Here is a 15357-nt window from a genome sequence, read left to right on the forward strand (position 1 = left end):
AGGCTTTCACTTCTCTCTCCTTGGTACATGCCAAGTGCCCAAAACTAAAAATGAATGAGTGGTCCGGCAAATGACAGCTTTATGAGTGTTTTCCATCAGCTTTAAAATGACCTAAGAACCAGCATGCCATAGCTCGTCCTGGAATGACGTTAAGTCATATGCATGGAAGTATCAGGTTAACCCCAATAGATTATTTTAGCTCAAAGCTGTCCGACATTTATACGTATGACTTAATGAGAGTGTAGCCCTATTTAACACTTCAGAACAGACAACAGGTTACAGGGCCAAAGTGGAATCGGACTTACCTTGACAACATCAGCTTTATGCTTTTCTAAAACTTGAAGGGTTTGGGCAGTGCTGGAATCGATCACCACCACCAGGGAATGACACCCATACGCAATTAAACCTTGCCAGCCCCTAACAAAACAGTAAGGTGGAATTCAGGTGAAGCAAAGCAAGAGGTGCCCTAAGTCAACGACATATAACTACTAGGTATTAATTACCATTAGTAACATGACTAAGCCCAAAGGTCAGCCTTTCACATTATCTCATCTACATAAAATGTTTGCCTGAGCGCAACAAATGCTTGTTGGAATTCGTGTTTCGTGTGGTAAAAAGGCTCTAGGAGATGTGCACACAGGGCCTCGAGGAAGAATGAAGTAGCTCCTGTCCTCCATACTGGAGGCCATGCTACTCTTCCTCCTCGACTTGGAATCCTCAGCCTCCGCCCAGCGCCTGGGCCGGTGTGACATCTGCGGTCAGTCCCGGTCCCTCCCACCAGGTAGCAAGACCGGAGGCGGCGGCCCTAAGGCCAAGGTCCCCAGCGACCTCCGCCGCAGAAGCCCGCTGGCCGCTGGTCTAACTGCCCCGCCAGAGCCGCGGGGCTTTCACAGTAACAGGTGCCGGAAGTGAAGGGCGAGTGGAGAACAGGTGCCTGGCCCCGTGGAGCTTGGCGCGATGAATCAAGGTCGGGGGCAGGGACAGAGTGAAGGGGAGGGCGGACTTGCGGGAGAGAGGTGGGGCAGGTCAGCGGAGGGAGACCCCGGGGGGGCAGAGTGGGGAGAGGCAGAGGAAAACGAGGTGCTTCCGGCAGGTGTGGGGACCGAGAAACAAAGATGTGAGGAAGGACGGGGCGAATATATGTGCCCGCGGCAAGTGCCCACGCGAGGCATTTCCTGCTTTTACAGCAACAACCATCCAGCGCGGAAGAGAACATCTCCATGACGGGAGGGCGGCACCCCTTCTCGCGAGGCCACAGGAATCGGGTGACACCTCAGTCTGTCCCCTTCCCTCAAACTCCTGGCCGCGCCCGGCGGCCTGGGGCCCGGTGCCCTCACCAGTCCACCGCCGCCTTGTTGTGGGCGCTGAGGGCCCCGGTGAGGGTGCGGGCCGACACCTTGAAATTCACCGTCAGCGGCAACATCGCTGCTGCAGACTTGGCTCTCAGCCGACCCGCAACCCGGAAGCGGGGCCTCTGCATTTCCGCTTCCAACACAGTCCGGGCGGCTCCGTGGGCGTCGCCACTTGGTTCCGCAGGATCCAAGGTTCCATCGCCCCTAGATATCCCTGACCTTGTTCCGCCACTCCGGGTTCCGCCTCCTTCAGGTTCCGCCTCCTCCAGGTTCCCCCTCCTTCAGGTTCCGCCTCCTCCAGGTTCTGCCTCCTTCGGGTTCACAGCCCTGAGGGTCCCGCAGCTGGTTTAGGCCTGGGGTGGGCCTGGAAGAAGTGTGCTCCGCCCCAGTCACTGCTGTTTTCTCCTGTTGGAGACCGCCGGCCTCTGTACTTGCTGGAAGTCGTGAAAAGAAGAGCTAGACGGGTCGTTAGCCTGTCTTTGGCCGGTCACCTGCGGGCAATGCCAGCAGGGCTGCTGCGGGCGGGGGCGAGGGAGACAGCAGGTCCTAGAGGAAGCTGGTGAACCGGTTACTTGGATCCAGTGGAGAAAGCGAATTAGATTAACGGCTTGAACATAAAAAGGTCTAAATAGGAGAACATTCCTCATCTGGTTTGGAAATACTTGAACAATAGCACGATTCCCCAGGCCACATGCCAGCTCGCCCGTTGGATGAGTTTTCATTTTGCAGATTCTCCTCTTCGGCTTCCTCAATGCCCCTCCCGGCAGCCTTTTTTTTTTTTTTTTTTTTTTTAAATATTTTATTGATTTTTTTACAGAGAGGAAGAGAGAGGGATAGAAAGTCAGAAACATCGATGAGAGAGAATCACCGATCAGCTGCCTCCTGCACACCCCCTACTGGGGATGTGCCCCCAACCAGGGTACATGCCCTTGACCGGAATCGAACCCGGGACCTATCACTTCCTTATTAAAATTCTTCGATGCCTCTTGTGACCAAAGATTGCTAAACGGCTCCCCAAATTCATTCTCCCCTTCTCTCATTGGAACATCACCACTATTTGTATCCAGAAGAGATGGCCACACAGTTGACCTGCCAACACATCTCATTCCTGGCCACCTAGCCTCTGCCTGGGTGTGCTCACCCAGTTATTGACCTTTTAGAGGAAGAATAAACTGGAGGACTTTATTTCTCCTTCAGCATTTTATTAGCTCAAATAAGCAGTGTCTTAACATTGTTACTCATGGATAGCACTTCCTAAATTCGATTAACCGAACCAGAATGCATCTGACATGTGATCATGATTTCTTAGGGGAAAAGTGATTTTATTGATTTCTCCTCTTAACAAGCTTGGACTTTGGTGGAAATAGATTGAGGGACCTTCTTGCTGGTTTAAGAAGTCCATTGTCTGCTCTTTCACAGAATCCTCCAATTGTTGCAATTAAAAATAACCGCCAACTCACCACCGTTTCTTTCAATCTCTGCGTGTCATACTGTGCTTCTACCCCGAGTAGGTGACTGACTTGTAATTTAAGACATAACTCAGGATTAGTGCCGTGATTCAAACATTCCCTCTAGCAAGGCTTGAGTGTGGAAGTGTGGACAGACTGAATCAAGCAGCCTATATGAAAAGACCATGAAGGGTCTCCCACTGCACTGGTCTTTGCTGAAAGTGCTTGCTTAGGGGCCATCACATTGGACTCTTCTGCAATATGAAGGGCAATATAAGAACTTAAAAATATATATCTACACTCTTCACTCGCTAATGTAATTATTTTTGTGTTTACACATTTCTCCCAGACCTTGCCAAATGAAGATATGTTTTACATAGTAGCATAGTACTCGGACATTTTCAGTTTTTACTTGATCATTCTATCAAAATCATATTTATAATATTTAAATCCAATCATAATTACTGATTTAATGATTTCACAATATTTGGTACAGTGGATATACAAGTTATTTAACTATTCCACTTTTGCCTGATATTCAAGCTATTCCATTTTTTTAAATAACAAAGATAAAGCTATAGTAAATATTGTGCTTATAGTTGGTTTTAATTCTCTGAAGTTACTTCTTAAAAATAATTCACAGGAGTGAGTATAATTATATTTTTATACTATTAAATGTTTTAAATTACAATATAAATGCTTATTGCAGAACATATGGAAGTTTCAGAAAAGCATAAATACAAAAAAAATAATAATAATTACAGGCTGGTGACAGTCACAGGAGCTGATGAGAAGGAGTCTTTTCTGAAGTCCCAGGTTACTCCAAATCTGAAGCCCAGCCAGGTGCCAGGCTTAGAGCCACAGCCTCCGCCCCTGCCCCCTGCTTCTCTCACTGGCCTGCTCCGTGGGGGCCTCAGGTGCAGCAGCAGCTGACCCCCCGAATCTCACTACCTGCATGGACCCAGCCTGGGCTTCCCCACCTCCCCAGGCCCCGGCCATTCTGGTCCAAGGCCAGCCCTCCAGTCTCACCCCTGGGGCGGAAGGAAGGAGGCGCTCCAGGTGGAGGGGAGAGGCTGCCACAGACCACACCTCCAGGCAGATCTAGACAACATCACTGGGAAGAGGCACGCCCTCTGAGGGATACTCTTTTGAGAGTGAAGTCAGTGCCCGTGGGTTTCCAGCCAAATTAATTAGGAAAGTCACACCTGGCCCTGCTCAGTGCCAAGCTCCTCTCATCTGTCCCACCTGCGTGGAGGCTTGCAGTAGGAAGCAGAGAAGGAAACAGCCATTAATCTTCCTTAGGCTCAATGCCAATTCCCTGGAGGAGGCAGGCCTGCATCTCACATGTAAGTGACGTGTTCCCTTTCGGGCATTTTAAAAGGGAAAGCCACCAGGATTCCTGCGTAGTTGTAGGAAAGGGCATTCTGTGACACCGGGTGAGCTGAACAGCAAGGCTGTCTCTCGAGAAACAGTGCAGTCAGTGGAAATTCCTACTTCTGACTTTATACTCCACATACATCATTTATATGTAAAACCACAAACACAAACATTTATGTAAAAAGCACTTCAGTTTCTAATCAAGCTTGCCATCCAGTAAAATGGCAGGGTCTTCAAACGTCCTCGTTCTGCGTCTTGCGCCTTGGGCTGAGCGCTCGCGGCTGAAAGCCAGGCAGAGAGGGCGATGGAGCGGCCTCGGTCCGGAAGGCCCGGTGTCTGTGGGAGGATCCACGTGTCTCTGCTTCACTCGGCCCATCAGGACTCCCTCACGTGGTAATGAGTTCTTGTTGGGTTTTATTGGCATCGGCCCATTGCCTGAGGGCTCCTTCATCTACGGCAGGAGGCAGTCGGCACCTTGACGGGAACGTTAGTGATTTAAGAAAGTGATAACTACACACCATCAATTTTAACTGTGGGGAAACGGTCTGCCCCTGAACAGGACCCGTTGTTCTAACACAGAGCGTGTCAGGTGCAGTAAAAGGCTCCTTAATGCTTGTAACACCACGTGGCTCCCAGTGGCCCAGGGTCTCCTCTGTCCTCCTCAGCCATGGGGACCCCCTGCCTCCTGTCCTGTCCTGTCCTCCCACCTCTCCCGCCCTCCTCCATCCTCACTCACCACACGTGTTCACAGAGCACCAGCGGGCTGGGGCGGGCTCCGCTGGAGGCCGCTGCTTTCCCCTGACCCCTGGGCTGCAGCGAGGAAGCAGGCGGCTCCTGGGGTGAGCCAGCAGGGTGATGCCTCTTCTCCGGCTGCTGGCCTTTGTCTACCTGCTCCCTCCACCCGGACTTTTTTTGGGGGCCTTCCTCTTCCACAGATCTGGCCCAGCTGGAGTGGCTCAGTGGTTGAGCATCAACCTAAGAGCCAGGAGGTCACAGTTCGATTTCCGGGGTTGCGGGCTCAATCCCCAGTGTGCGGTGTGCAGGAGGCAGCTGGTCAATATTTCTTTCTCATCATCGATGTTCCCTCTTTCTCCCTCTCCCTTCCTCTCTAAAATCAATAAAAATTAAAAAATCCTACAGAAAAAAATAGAGGTAAGGAAAATTGAGTATGGTTCTCTTTCAAAGAATTGTTCTTCTCAGCTTCTTATAAACCCACAACAATTGGGAAGTTGTAGCCTGGGGTAGCTTGTAATCGCCGTTCAAAGAGGGATTATGGTAAGAGTCTCTCGCTTGCTCTAGGCCCGTGGTCGGCAAACTCATTAGTCAACAGAACCAATTAGCAACAGTACGACGACTGAACGATTGAAATTTCTTTTAACACCGGCGGGCCATCATGTAAAAAAAAAAAAAAAAAAATTCTTTGGAGAGCAAAATTTTTTAAGCTTAAACTTCTTCTAACACCACTTCTTCAAAATAGACTCGCCCAGATCATGGTATTTTGTGGAAGAGCCACACGCAAGGGGCCAAAGAGCTGCATGTGGCTCTCGAGCCGCAATTTGCCGACCATGGGTCTAGGCTACAAGGAGCAGAGCGGGGGGAGGGGGGGGGGAAGAGTCACGTTTCATGGGCCAGGCGAGTGCTCAGGGTCCAAGCTGGTCACCTGTCTAATCCTCACAGCACATGAGGGGGCGGCACCCCACTGTCAGGGGAGGCCACAGAGGCTCAATAAAGTAGCATCCCTCCTGAGCTCTCCTATGAGCGAGGGGTGGAGCTGCTGGCCCACAGGTGAGAGGCCCTCCCCTGTGTAAGGGGGAGTAGGGGTGGGGTGGAGGGAGGGGTGATGGAGGGAGCTGGCTGAGAAGCTGCTCACCCTGGGTTGGTGCACACACGCTCCTGTCTGCCACCTGCAACAGAGTCCACCTGACCCCACGGGTGTTTGCAGATTGGGAATGCCTTGCCCCTGCCATCGCTGCCATCAGGAGAGCCAGCAGGTCTGGGCAGAGGGTAGGCACTTGGCCTTCCTCCTTCGTTGCCCAGGTAACTAGAAGCCATTGTCTGCCCAGGCCCCAGCACCTGCCTGAGGAGGCGCTAACCACCCCACCACACACTGGCCTGGGGGTCAGCAGCAGGGCACTCCAGGCTTTGAAAAGTCCGGGGCAGATTTTTCTCTTTGGCTAATAAGTGACGCAAATTTTATTTTCATTTTCAGATATTTGACTTTCAACCACATAATAATGAAAGGAGTGGATTATTCCCGCCAGGTCTTACTGCGCTGTTTTCCAAATTGTATTTACCATCGTTACTGATTCCTTCAATCGACCACAGAGTGGCTAATTCCTGACCCAGCCTCACCTGAGCCAACGCTGACAGCTCATCAAACCTCCTCCCCCACGGCCCACCACAGCGAGTCTGAAAGCCATCGTGGCTTATCCTCGTGGCTCAGACCATCTCACAGCCACGGGGACTCCGTGGGGGACGGCTTATAGAGATGGACTGAGCTGCGAGTGGAATCCAGGTTATACGTTCTCAGCTGGGTGTTGGGCAGCAGAGGCTTTCCCAGTGTTGAAAGGAGCCGTTTGTCTCTAGACATGAGCCTCATGCGACGTGACCAGTGGAGACCTCGGGTTCCGCCCCTTTTCCTGGCAGAGCACCCCCTGGGGAAGGGGCAGAGAGATGAGAATCCACGTGAGCGCTGTTCCCGGAGACAAGGGGCCTCTGAGTCCTGGGGGCGGTGCTGGCTTCTGACTGTTTTGGGCGGGAAGTGCGTGCTCGGGGAGATTAATGTGGTGTCATTTCCTGTGAGCTTCGCTGTGATCTGGAACCCGCACTGCATTCCACTCCTAACGCGGAGCTCTCCACGCTGTAACTCAGAGTCCTGTGCTCCCGACACCACTATGGCTCCCCAGAGGGATGCTGTCCTATGGTCCTGCCTCCTGCCACTGAGAATAAATCTAACCTTTACCAGCCACGTCCTTGGGGACACTGCGCTTCCCTTTAAGACACACGGCTCGCCTCCCACCTGACTCCTCCACGGGGGGTCATCGTAATGACGTGGCCTGGCTGTCCTCGGGACTTGGAAAGGTCGTCTGCTGGCCGTGCCCTAGCTCCTGACCCGTCTCTTTCCCTCGATCTGATTTTACGCAGTGGGAGGCTGTCTTGTCCGTTTCCCTTCCGTCTCTATTTTCATTCTCCCGTCTCCTTTCTGGCCTGCTCAGCCGCTCCGCGTCCCCGCGCGGCTCCGCTGCTGGCACCAGAGGCAGCAGGTGCACGGCGCCATCTAATTGCGGAGTTATTGAGAGCATTTAATTCACATAATCGTGTTTGATTAGAAAAGAATGACTAAATCTGGGACCGAGTCGGCGTAACTATTTTAGGGCTCGTGCTTAGGGACTGTGACTGGGCAATGTCTTCTGCCTGTTTGAGCATCTGTTTTCACTTGTGATAACGAATCTCCTTGTCAGACCCTCTAGGGCCGCATTTCACACTTCACCGGGGCTGGCGCGTTCTCTGTGACGGGATCGCCTTACTGTTCAATGTTCCGGAAGCTTTTTCTCAGCCGCTCAGGTTGATGACACGGAGCCTGAGGCCACAGGACCTGCCTGGAGCTTGCTGGCCGGCGGTGGCCCCTTCTCTGGCTGTCAGCTGTCAAGGTCAAGTCTCCTCCGCTGCCATGGCCAAGCCAAGCGGTCCCAGAATTCGCTTTTCCGTTTGTCTTCAGACAATCTGGGAAGGAAGCTCCCTGCCTCCCAGAAGCAGGGCATGGCTGCTAGTTACTCAACAATTTCTGCAGAAGGAGGAGGTGCCGAGTTCCCCTCGGAAGCTGGCCACTCTGCAGAGTCGTGGCCTTAAACCTACGATCTGTTCCCCGCGAGGTCCTTGCTGAGATGTGGGCACCAGCATCCAATCACCATCGATACTTCTTGTGAGATCAGGGACTATTTCCCCTCTTACTGTGGGTTTTTATGTGTGTTTTTTTAATTGTTGTAAATTTGGGTTTCTAAACCTCAGTCCTAATCACATATCAAGGCAGGGTAATAAGCAATGGTAATAAAAGTGAGCACAGCCCACTTGGTTCCAGGAGAAAAGACAAACTCTGGATTTCTTAGGAGAGAAGCTTGGGTTTCACGATGGCTTTGGTTAAGGCCTGGTCACTGCTGCTGGCCTCATGCTGGTCACGGGCGGCGTGAAAGTCACCCTGTCTCAGGCCCGGACTTTCAGGGTAATCGGTGCTACGGGATGACGTGCCCATCAGCACCTCCTTTGGGGAGGAGGGAAGACGCGGATTCGTCCAGGCAGGTGGGCCTGGGGGTTCTGGTTCCTTCTCCTGGGCGGCACGTTTCCTGTGGGCGATCAGCTGCCGTTGGCTGACATACACGTGGATTGTGGCAATAAACATGCGTGTGGGAAAACACAGTCCACGGCAGAGGAACCATCTGTCAGCTGCCTCTCGTGACTCACGAGGTCACATCTGTTTCAAAGCGTTAAATGCAGAAAGCCCCCGCAGGTGGGACTGGGGACGCACGCTGTGTGCTGAGTGGCCGGCGGAACAGCGGGCCATTGAGGAGCGCCCTTTCCTGGCTGACGGCACACAGCGGCCAGCTGACCTGAAAAGCCTCTTTATTTTCTGAGGAATAAGTCCATGGCAAACACTTCAATAAACAAAGGAACAAAAAACACTCGGAGCCCCGAGGAGAACCAAACCCGCCCGCCGCTCTCCAGACAGCAGAGGGTGCATCTCCCCGGGAAGGATCTGGGATGGGGCCTGGACCCCCTGTCTTTCTCCTCAGATAAACTCAGTGCAGCAGAGCTTTCAGAAATCTGAGCAAGCCCAGCCACATGGAACCAGGAGGTCACAATTCAATTCCTGGTCACGGCACATGCCTGGGTTGTGGCACCTCCCGGCCTCAGACGCCCACCTCCCAACCTGAGATGCCCACACCCCGGCTTCAGACACCCACACCCTGGCCTCAGACGCCCACACCCCGGCCTCAGAAGCCCACACCCCGGCCTCAGATGCCCATACCCTGGCCTGAGACAATAAAGCTGTGGTGAGTTGCCCAGGTGGGCACTGGGCTGCGGCTGCCCTCGGAGACGATACAGGTGACGGCACTGATCAAGCTCCCACCGATGCTGCCCCATGAGAAACACCGGCATCCTTCTCCTGCCTGGTAAGAGAGTCAGAATGTAGGCTTGTTCCCTATAAAACCTCCCCATTCCAACGTGCTGGCGACAAGCAGGGAAGACTGAGGCACCACAGGCAGGCGAGCAGTGAGCAGCGCTGGCCCGCGGTCACACTGGGACCGCCAGCCGAACCTCCCACCGGCTCACTGGCTCCACCTGATGGAGGCCCAGGAGCTGCCAATAGGATGCTCCTGGCACTGGTGTGCGGACACAGAACCAAAAGCATTTTCTTTTAGCTCACTTACTTGGTTGGGTTATTGATTCTCAAACTTCTAAGCCTGGATATTCCATTGTCAACATTAATATCATGAAACTCGGAAGTGGAGTCCTCTTGGTATCTGTCGTTTCATGTGTTGAAAATAACTATTTATACAAAGGCGAGCAGTGAGAATGGGAAGACCCCTGGATGAGTAAGAACGTGTGAAGCCCATGTTGGTGCAGACCTGCAGGGATTTCCCGTCCAATTCCTCTGTGCTCTGCTTTGCTTGCTCCTTGGTGCATCCGGTAAAGGAGCTGCAAAAGGTAACGAGAGCTTAAGTGCATCCCTCAAATCTGATTAACAAGCTTGGAGAAGAAGAATGGGTCTCACTGCTCAGACAGATCTGATGCCCTGAGACACTTCCAGCAGCCCTTTGACGCTGTCGAGAGGATGGCACACTGCTGGTGAAGGACCTTCTGAAAGCAACCCCAGCTGTCTGAGCTGAGGCTGTAGCGTCCTCATGGCTCCATGCTGCAGACACAGGTGCCCACAGAGCCAGAGCGTGGCCGGGGCAGAACTGCGGGAACACAGACATGGGGTGACTACCGTCTGACTGACGGGAGCCGGATGCACTTGGAGGCGGGCTCACCTGCCAAGATCTCCTCTCAGGTCGGGGCAGACGTGCTCACTGCAGTGAAGTTCCCTCCGCCTGGGAGAGGCCTGGGCGCAGGCTCAACAGCTCAGCTTTCCCCGACCACCCGCCCTCCGAAGGGCACTCACCCTGTCTGCTGGGCTCTGCCGAGTACAATTCCCTCCTTCAACTGTACAAGTATCTCCAGCTCATTAACCTCCCAGGGAAAACAGGAGGCTATTAAAGGCTAAAACAGTCAATTAGCAAGAAAATGTTTTTACTTTAACATAGTGTTTTAAAGCTTAATTGTGAGAGAGAGAGAGAGAGAGGGAGAGAGAGGAGGGAGGGAGGGAGGAAGGGAGGGAGGGAGAGAGAAAGAGAAAGAAGAGAGGGGGGATGGAGGGAGGAGAGAGAGAGAGGAGGGAAAGAGAGGGGAGAGAGAGAGAGAGAGAGAGAGACAGAGAGAGAGAGAGAGAGAGAGGGAGGGAGAGGGAGAGAAAAGGGGGGAGGGAGGCTAACACCCCTAGTTTGCTGGCTCTGCAGGAACAAGGCCAGGGCGGGAGCTGTCCGTGGTACCACATGGTTTGCACTCGCTGTTGGTCACTCACTGTTCACGTCCACTGTCTGCTCTCCCTACACCGGAGGCCCTGCCCATAGCCTCCGGCCCAGAATCCACCACATGCAGTTCCAGCCCCGAGTCAGACCAGAGCCCGACTGCACATGCGGACTGCACAGACGAGAGAGCTCCCGGAAAGGGGCCCTAAGCTGGTGACTGAGGCAGAAATCAACTTCGCTTTCCTGACTATTACTCTGGGGCCACTCCGTTCTGCTCCTTCTTTCTCCTGATACCTGCTTCCCGCCCCTCCCCCACTGGGAGACCAGGAGTCCTGGTTCCACAGCCCACAAGCTGACAGCACCAGACTCGGTCCCGTGGGGTGTGTGAAACGACCGTCCTTGGGAGAAGGCCCACAGAGGAGAGACTGGAACGAGGAGGGAGCCTCCCACGGACTCGAGAGGCAGCGGGCTCTCCGATGCATCGTTTTCCTTCTTTAAAATGTCCGTGTCCAGCATCCAGTTTAAAGACAAGCACGGCATGGCCAGGGTTCTGTGAACTCGTCTCACGGCCAGCAATCGCTGATGCCGCCTCTCCCAGCTTCTCGCTAAAACACTACTGAAGGCGCAGAAACAAAAACACTCACACGATGAAAAAGCACTGGCAGCGATCTCCTGTGAGGATCTGGGGAGTTTCCACCATCGACAAGCCCTGCAGAGAGGATGGAGGCCCTCCATCGAGCAGCACGTGCTGTGCTGCGTTAAGTGGAGAAAGCCCAGCAGCCTTCAATACAGAGGCCCAGAGGCACCTCCTCTCTCCTCGATGGCGTCAGAGCTAAGTTGTGCTGGCGCGTCCGGAGGAGTCTCGGTGACGCCGGGGATGTGCACAATCCGGACGTCCCGCACAGCAGCCACCACCGTGCGTGACGGCCGAGCCCTGGATGTGCGGTTAGCACACGGAGGGTTTTAAATAAGTTAGCGTTGGATAGGGACTAAATGAGATGAGGATCATGTGCAAACCATTGAGCCAGGCGCCAGCTACAACCACCACTCAGTGCCAAATGCTCTTATGCCGATATCTCTTCTCCAGACGTACCAAGGGAGACAGAGAAAGGTTATGTCTGTGCTGAGACAATTTCTCCAATGGGGACAGTTTTAATTTTTGAGAAAAATGGGAGGAAACCCCCCGTGTTAGCTTCTACTTTCTCGCTAAGAAAGATTGTGTTAAGCACCCACAGCAAATGGGAAAGTTAGAATTTCAAACGCTGACTTCCATTCTTTCCGAGGCCAAGAGTGAACACCAAGGGCCTCTCCACACACACGTCATCCTAGGTGTGATTTGTCACGGGAACCAGCGGGCACTTTTTAAAACCCCAGCTCTGTTCAAAGCCGGGTCTCCCAAAGGCGCCTGAGAGGAAGACGGCATTCCCAGGCCTTCCCCTCGCAGGCAGGTGAAGCTGCGGACCCGCCAGGGCACCGAAGAGGAAGAAACGGCTTTGGGGCCCGGACCTCCCGCGGGGCCTCGGTTAGGGTTAGGGTTAGGTCAGCGGTGGCCGCGCTCACAGGAACGGTCACGGTTTGTCGTTTTGTGTTGCTGTCCTAAGAGCGTCTCCCTGCAGCGGTGGCAATGGCATCAGGGGCTCATCAAGGCCAGAGAGGGGCCGGCGGAGCTCACACAGGCCCCGGCTCTAAGGCAGTCACTCGCCCACACATCACGTCATGGGGTGGGGGGTCGGCCCCCAGGTCACACCATGGCGTCTGGATTTCCTCATACTCACCGTCCTGGACAGAATTCAGAGGCCACTCGGGGCGGCTCTCAGCCGCGTCAAGGCCACTCCAAGCTCCTCCTTCTCCCTCGACTGGGCCTTGGGCAGGATGTCCCGGGTCCCCCAGCTCTGGTGCAGATGGGGCAGGAGGAGTCTGCTTGGCCCGGGACCCTCTGGCTTTCAGACACCCGTGCTTCAGCGTCCCAGGGAGGCTGGCTAACCGGAGACTGAGACGCCCACCACTTCCCAGCTGAGGACAGTGCACGTCCCCCTTCCCCAGGTGCTCCTGCCGCTGCCAGTCCCTGAGAACCAGCTGTGAGTGGGCACCCTGTCGCTGTGGAGATGCCTCCCTCCCTGGGAGAGGCCACTCAGACCAGCCTCCCCCCGTCCTTCCCGCGGGGACCACGGAGCCGATGCAGGGCTCCCGCACAGGGGCTGAGGGTCACCTGGGGTGAGGGCTTCCCGTCCCGGAATCTGACTCAGGAGCCCAAGGAGGCAGGTAGGACGGTAATCAGACCAACAAGAAAACCACCTGCCCGGAGAGTGAGGGCCAGGGACCGGGGGCTGGGGGGGGGGGGGTCCGGGGGAGGGCAGGGCCCGTCCACACAGCCCACAGCTGAGCCTGGGATGAGCCGGCTCTGCCTTCACCAGCAGCTCGGGGCAGGGCAGCTCTGGGCCGGAGGCTTCTACGCTGGCCCCCACCCCCCGAGCCACTTCTGATGCCATGGGCTCGCTGAGGACACTGTGGGGTCAGTCGGTCTTCAGGAGACAGGCTCGGCCCTGGGGCCAGGATGCAAGGCCGAGCGTGAGGCCACAGCATCACACTCCCCGCCCCCACCTGTGGAACCCGAGCATCTGCTACGATCTGCCACGACCCCGCTCCTGTCTTCCACGTGGGAGTTTATTATGTTTCACAACCACGAAGACACAGGAAGTGGCCGAGAGAACCTTCTGGCAGCAGAACCAACCACACAGCACCCCCCACCCCCCACCCCAGCCTCGTCCCCGTCTCCTTCCCGGTCGGTCCCATGTCCTTCCTCTGCGAATCCAAGGACATGCAAGGTCGACATCTAAAGTGGCAGGAGCCAGCGGCGACATGAGGCCGGACGCAGGAACACGAATGGGGACGTGGCAGGAATCTCACGTGTGACAACGTCAGTGGGAGAGATGCCAGCTCGTGTCCACCTCCTGAGCCCTGGTCACACGGGGCCCTCGGTGGCGCCCTCCGGGGGCAGGCCGGGCGCACTGTCGGCCGCCGGCACCTCCTCCTCCTTCAGCGAGGCGGGCCCCCGGAGGCTGATATAGGGCTTGTGGCACGCCGTGTTGGCCAGAGGCGGGTAGTGCTGTCGGTAGCAGATGTAGGCGAAAAGGAGGCCAATGACGCCGCCCACGAACGAATCTAGGCAGAAAGAGCGAACCGGGAGAGGGGTTACGATGATGAATCCTTCAAAGGGGCCACGTGTGTCTTCCAGGGAGCACGTGTTCCAGGGCCGGCTTGCTGGCTGGGCCCTGACGGCCGCCAGGAAGAGAAGCTGCACCGGAGGAAGAACTTGGTGCCTCTGCAAAGTGTCCTGGACCTCACACATCCCTTCAGAATGTGTCCTTGGGCCCGGACAGAGTGGCTCAGTGGTTGAGCGTTGACCCATGAACCAGGAGGTCACGGTTGGATTCCCAGTCAGGGCAGATGCCCAGGTCGTGGGCTCGATCCCCAGTGGGGGGGGGGGGGTTGCAGGAGGCAGCGATCGAGGCCTCTCTCCATCCCTCTCCCTTCCACTCGGGCGGTCAAGGTGCCATACCTCATCCTTAGCTCACAATGTCATGTACAGCTCATCTTTCCGTTCTGTCTCTGAATCTGCCGTGAATGTGGGCCTCTAACTCTCTCATGTATGTGGGTCTCCCGTACGCATGTAATTAAACGTGGCCATTTTCTCATATTAATCTACCTCACGCTGGTTTAATTATTAGATCCGCAGAGAGAATCGAGAAGGGCTGAGGAAAATCCCTTCCTCCCCCACAGCCCCAGGTGCTGGGGGCAGGAGCGGACTGCTGGGTTCACTGCTCTCTCTCGGACGTCTCCCCTCCTACTCCAGTGGCTACTGCCAGGGCTGAGCGGCAAACAGCAGGCTGACCCTGGGCCTCACATTCCTGAGCCTCCATGCAGGTGTTTGAAGCTTTCTGTGATGATGGCCACGAGGGCAGTCTGTGAGGTCACCAGTGGGGTGGCCTGGCCATGCAGGACCAGGGGAGTGCGCTGAGGATGCCTCCCGAGGGCCGGCCCTGCAGGGCAAGCAGGCGCCACAGGGGAAGTGAGAAATGGAGGCAGGGAGGCCCTGCAGGCTCCCAGCCGGAAGGAGAGGCTTAGCCAATGTGAGAGACGGGAGGCAGGCGCAGCGGGCACCGAGGGGCGGAGTCCCCAGGCTCCAGTGTGGGCCCTTCCGGGCTCCAGTGAGCTCTCAGACCAGCCAGGGCCCCCCTGGCTCCTGTCTGCATCTCTTTAGCCTCTAAACCCCCACTCAGGGCCTGGCAGGGAGGCATCGCACTAATCCAGGCAACAAGCAGCGGGGGTTTGCACTAGACAGGGACGCAGACGTTGGATTCTGGAAATGTTTTGGACACAGAACCATGAAGAGAAACTAGGGAAAGCCATGAGGAGCCGAGGGGGCGGGGGGTGTGTGCCTGGAGGAGCAGGGAGCGAGGCTGCCTGTGGGCTGGGGAGCCGTGTGAGACCCAGAGCGAGGCCTGGGAGATGGTGGCTGTTCACTCGACATGAACGTGTCATCAGAAGCCAGACTGACTTCGCAAGAGGAACGCCCCCCCCGGGCACAGCTACTCAAATGGAAACAGAAGTGGA

General features: G+C 55.3%; 2 protein-coding genes across 4 annotated transcripts in view; both read right to left on the reverse strand.

The window, feature by feature from the left end:
* The window catches only part of WDR11 (WD repeat domain 11), a 35843-nt gene extending 34314 nt beyond the window's left edge, over positions 1 to 1529 (reverse strand). Inside the window, exons 1-2 of the mRNA XM_084904422.1 lie at positions 1338 to 1529; positions 306 to 417 (exon numbers count right to left, since the gene is read on the reverse strand). Coding sequence (XP_084760548.1) covers positions 306 to 417; positions 1338 to 1480 — 255 coding nt within the window. The 5' untranslated portion in view covers positions 1481 to 1529. The remainder of the gene's footprint in view (positions 1 to 305; positions 418 to 1337) is intronic.
* An 11844-nt stretch (positions 1530 to 13373) lies between these two features.
* The window catches only part of PLPP4 (phospholipid phosphatase 4), a 31914-nt gene continuing 29930 nt past the window's right edge, over positions 13374 to 15357 (reverse strand). Inside the window, exon 7 of one of the 3 annotated variants that reach the window (XM_084904221.1) lies at positions 13374 to 13905. In XM_084904221.1, the coding sequence (XP_084760347.1) occupies positions 13706 to 13905 (200 nt within the window). In that variant the 3' untranslated portion in view covers positions 13374 to 13705. The remainder of the gene's footprint in view (positions 13906 to 15357) is intronic. The other 2 variants (XM_084904220.1, XM_084904219.1) reach the window with 2 other exon arrangements.

The sequence above is a fragment of the Pipistrellus hanaki genome, assembly GCF_964339955.1.
Source record: "Pipistrellus hanaki genome assembly, chromosome: 14".
Lineage (NCBI taxonomy): Eukaryota > Metazoa > Chordata > Mammalia > Chiroptera > Vespertilionidae > Pipistrellus > Pipistrellus hanaki.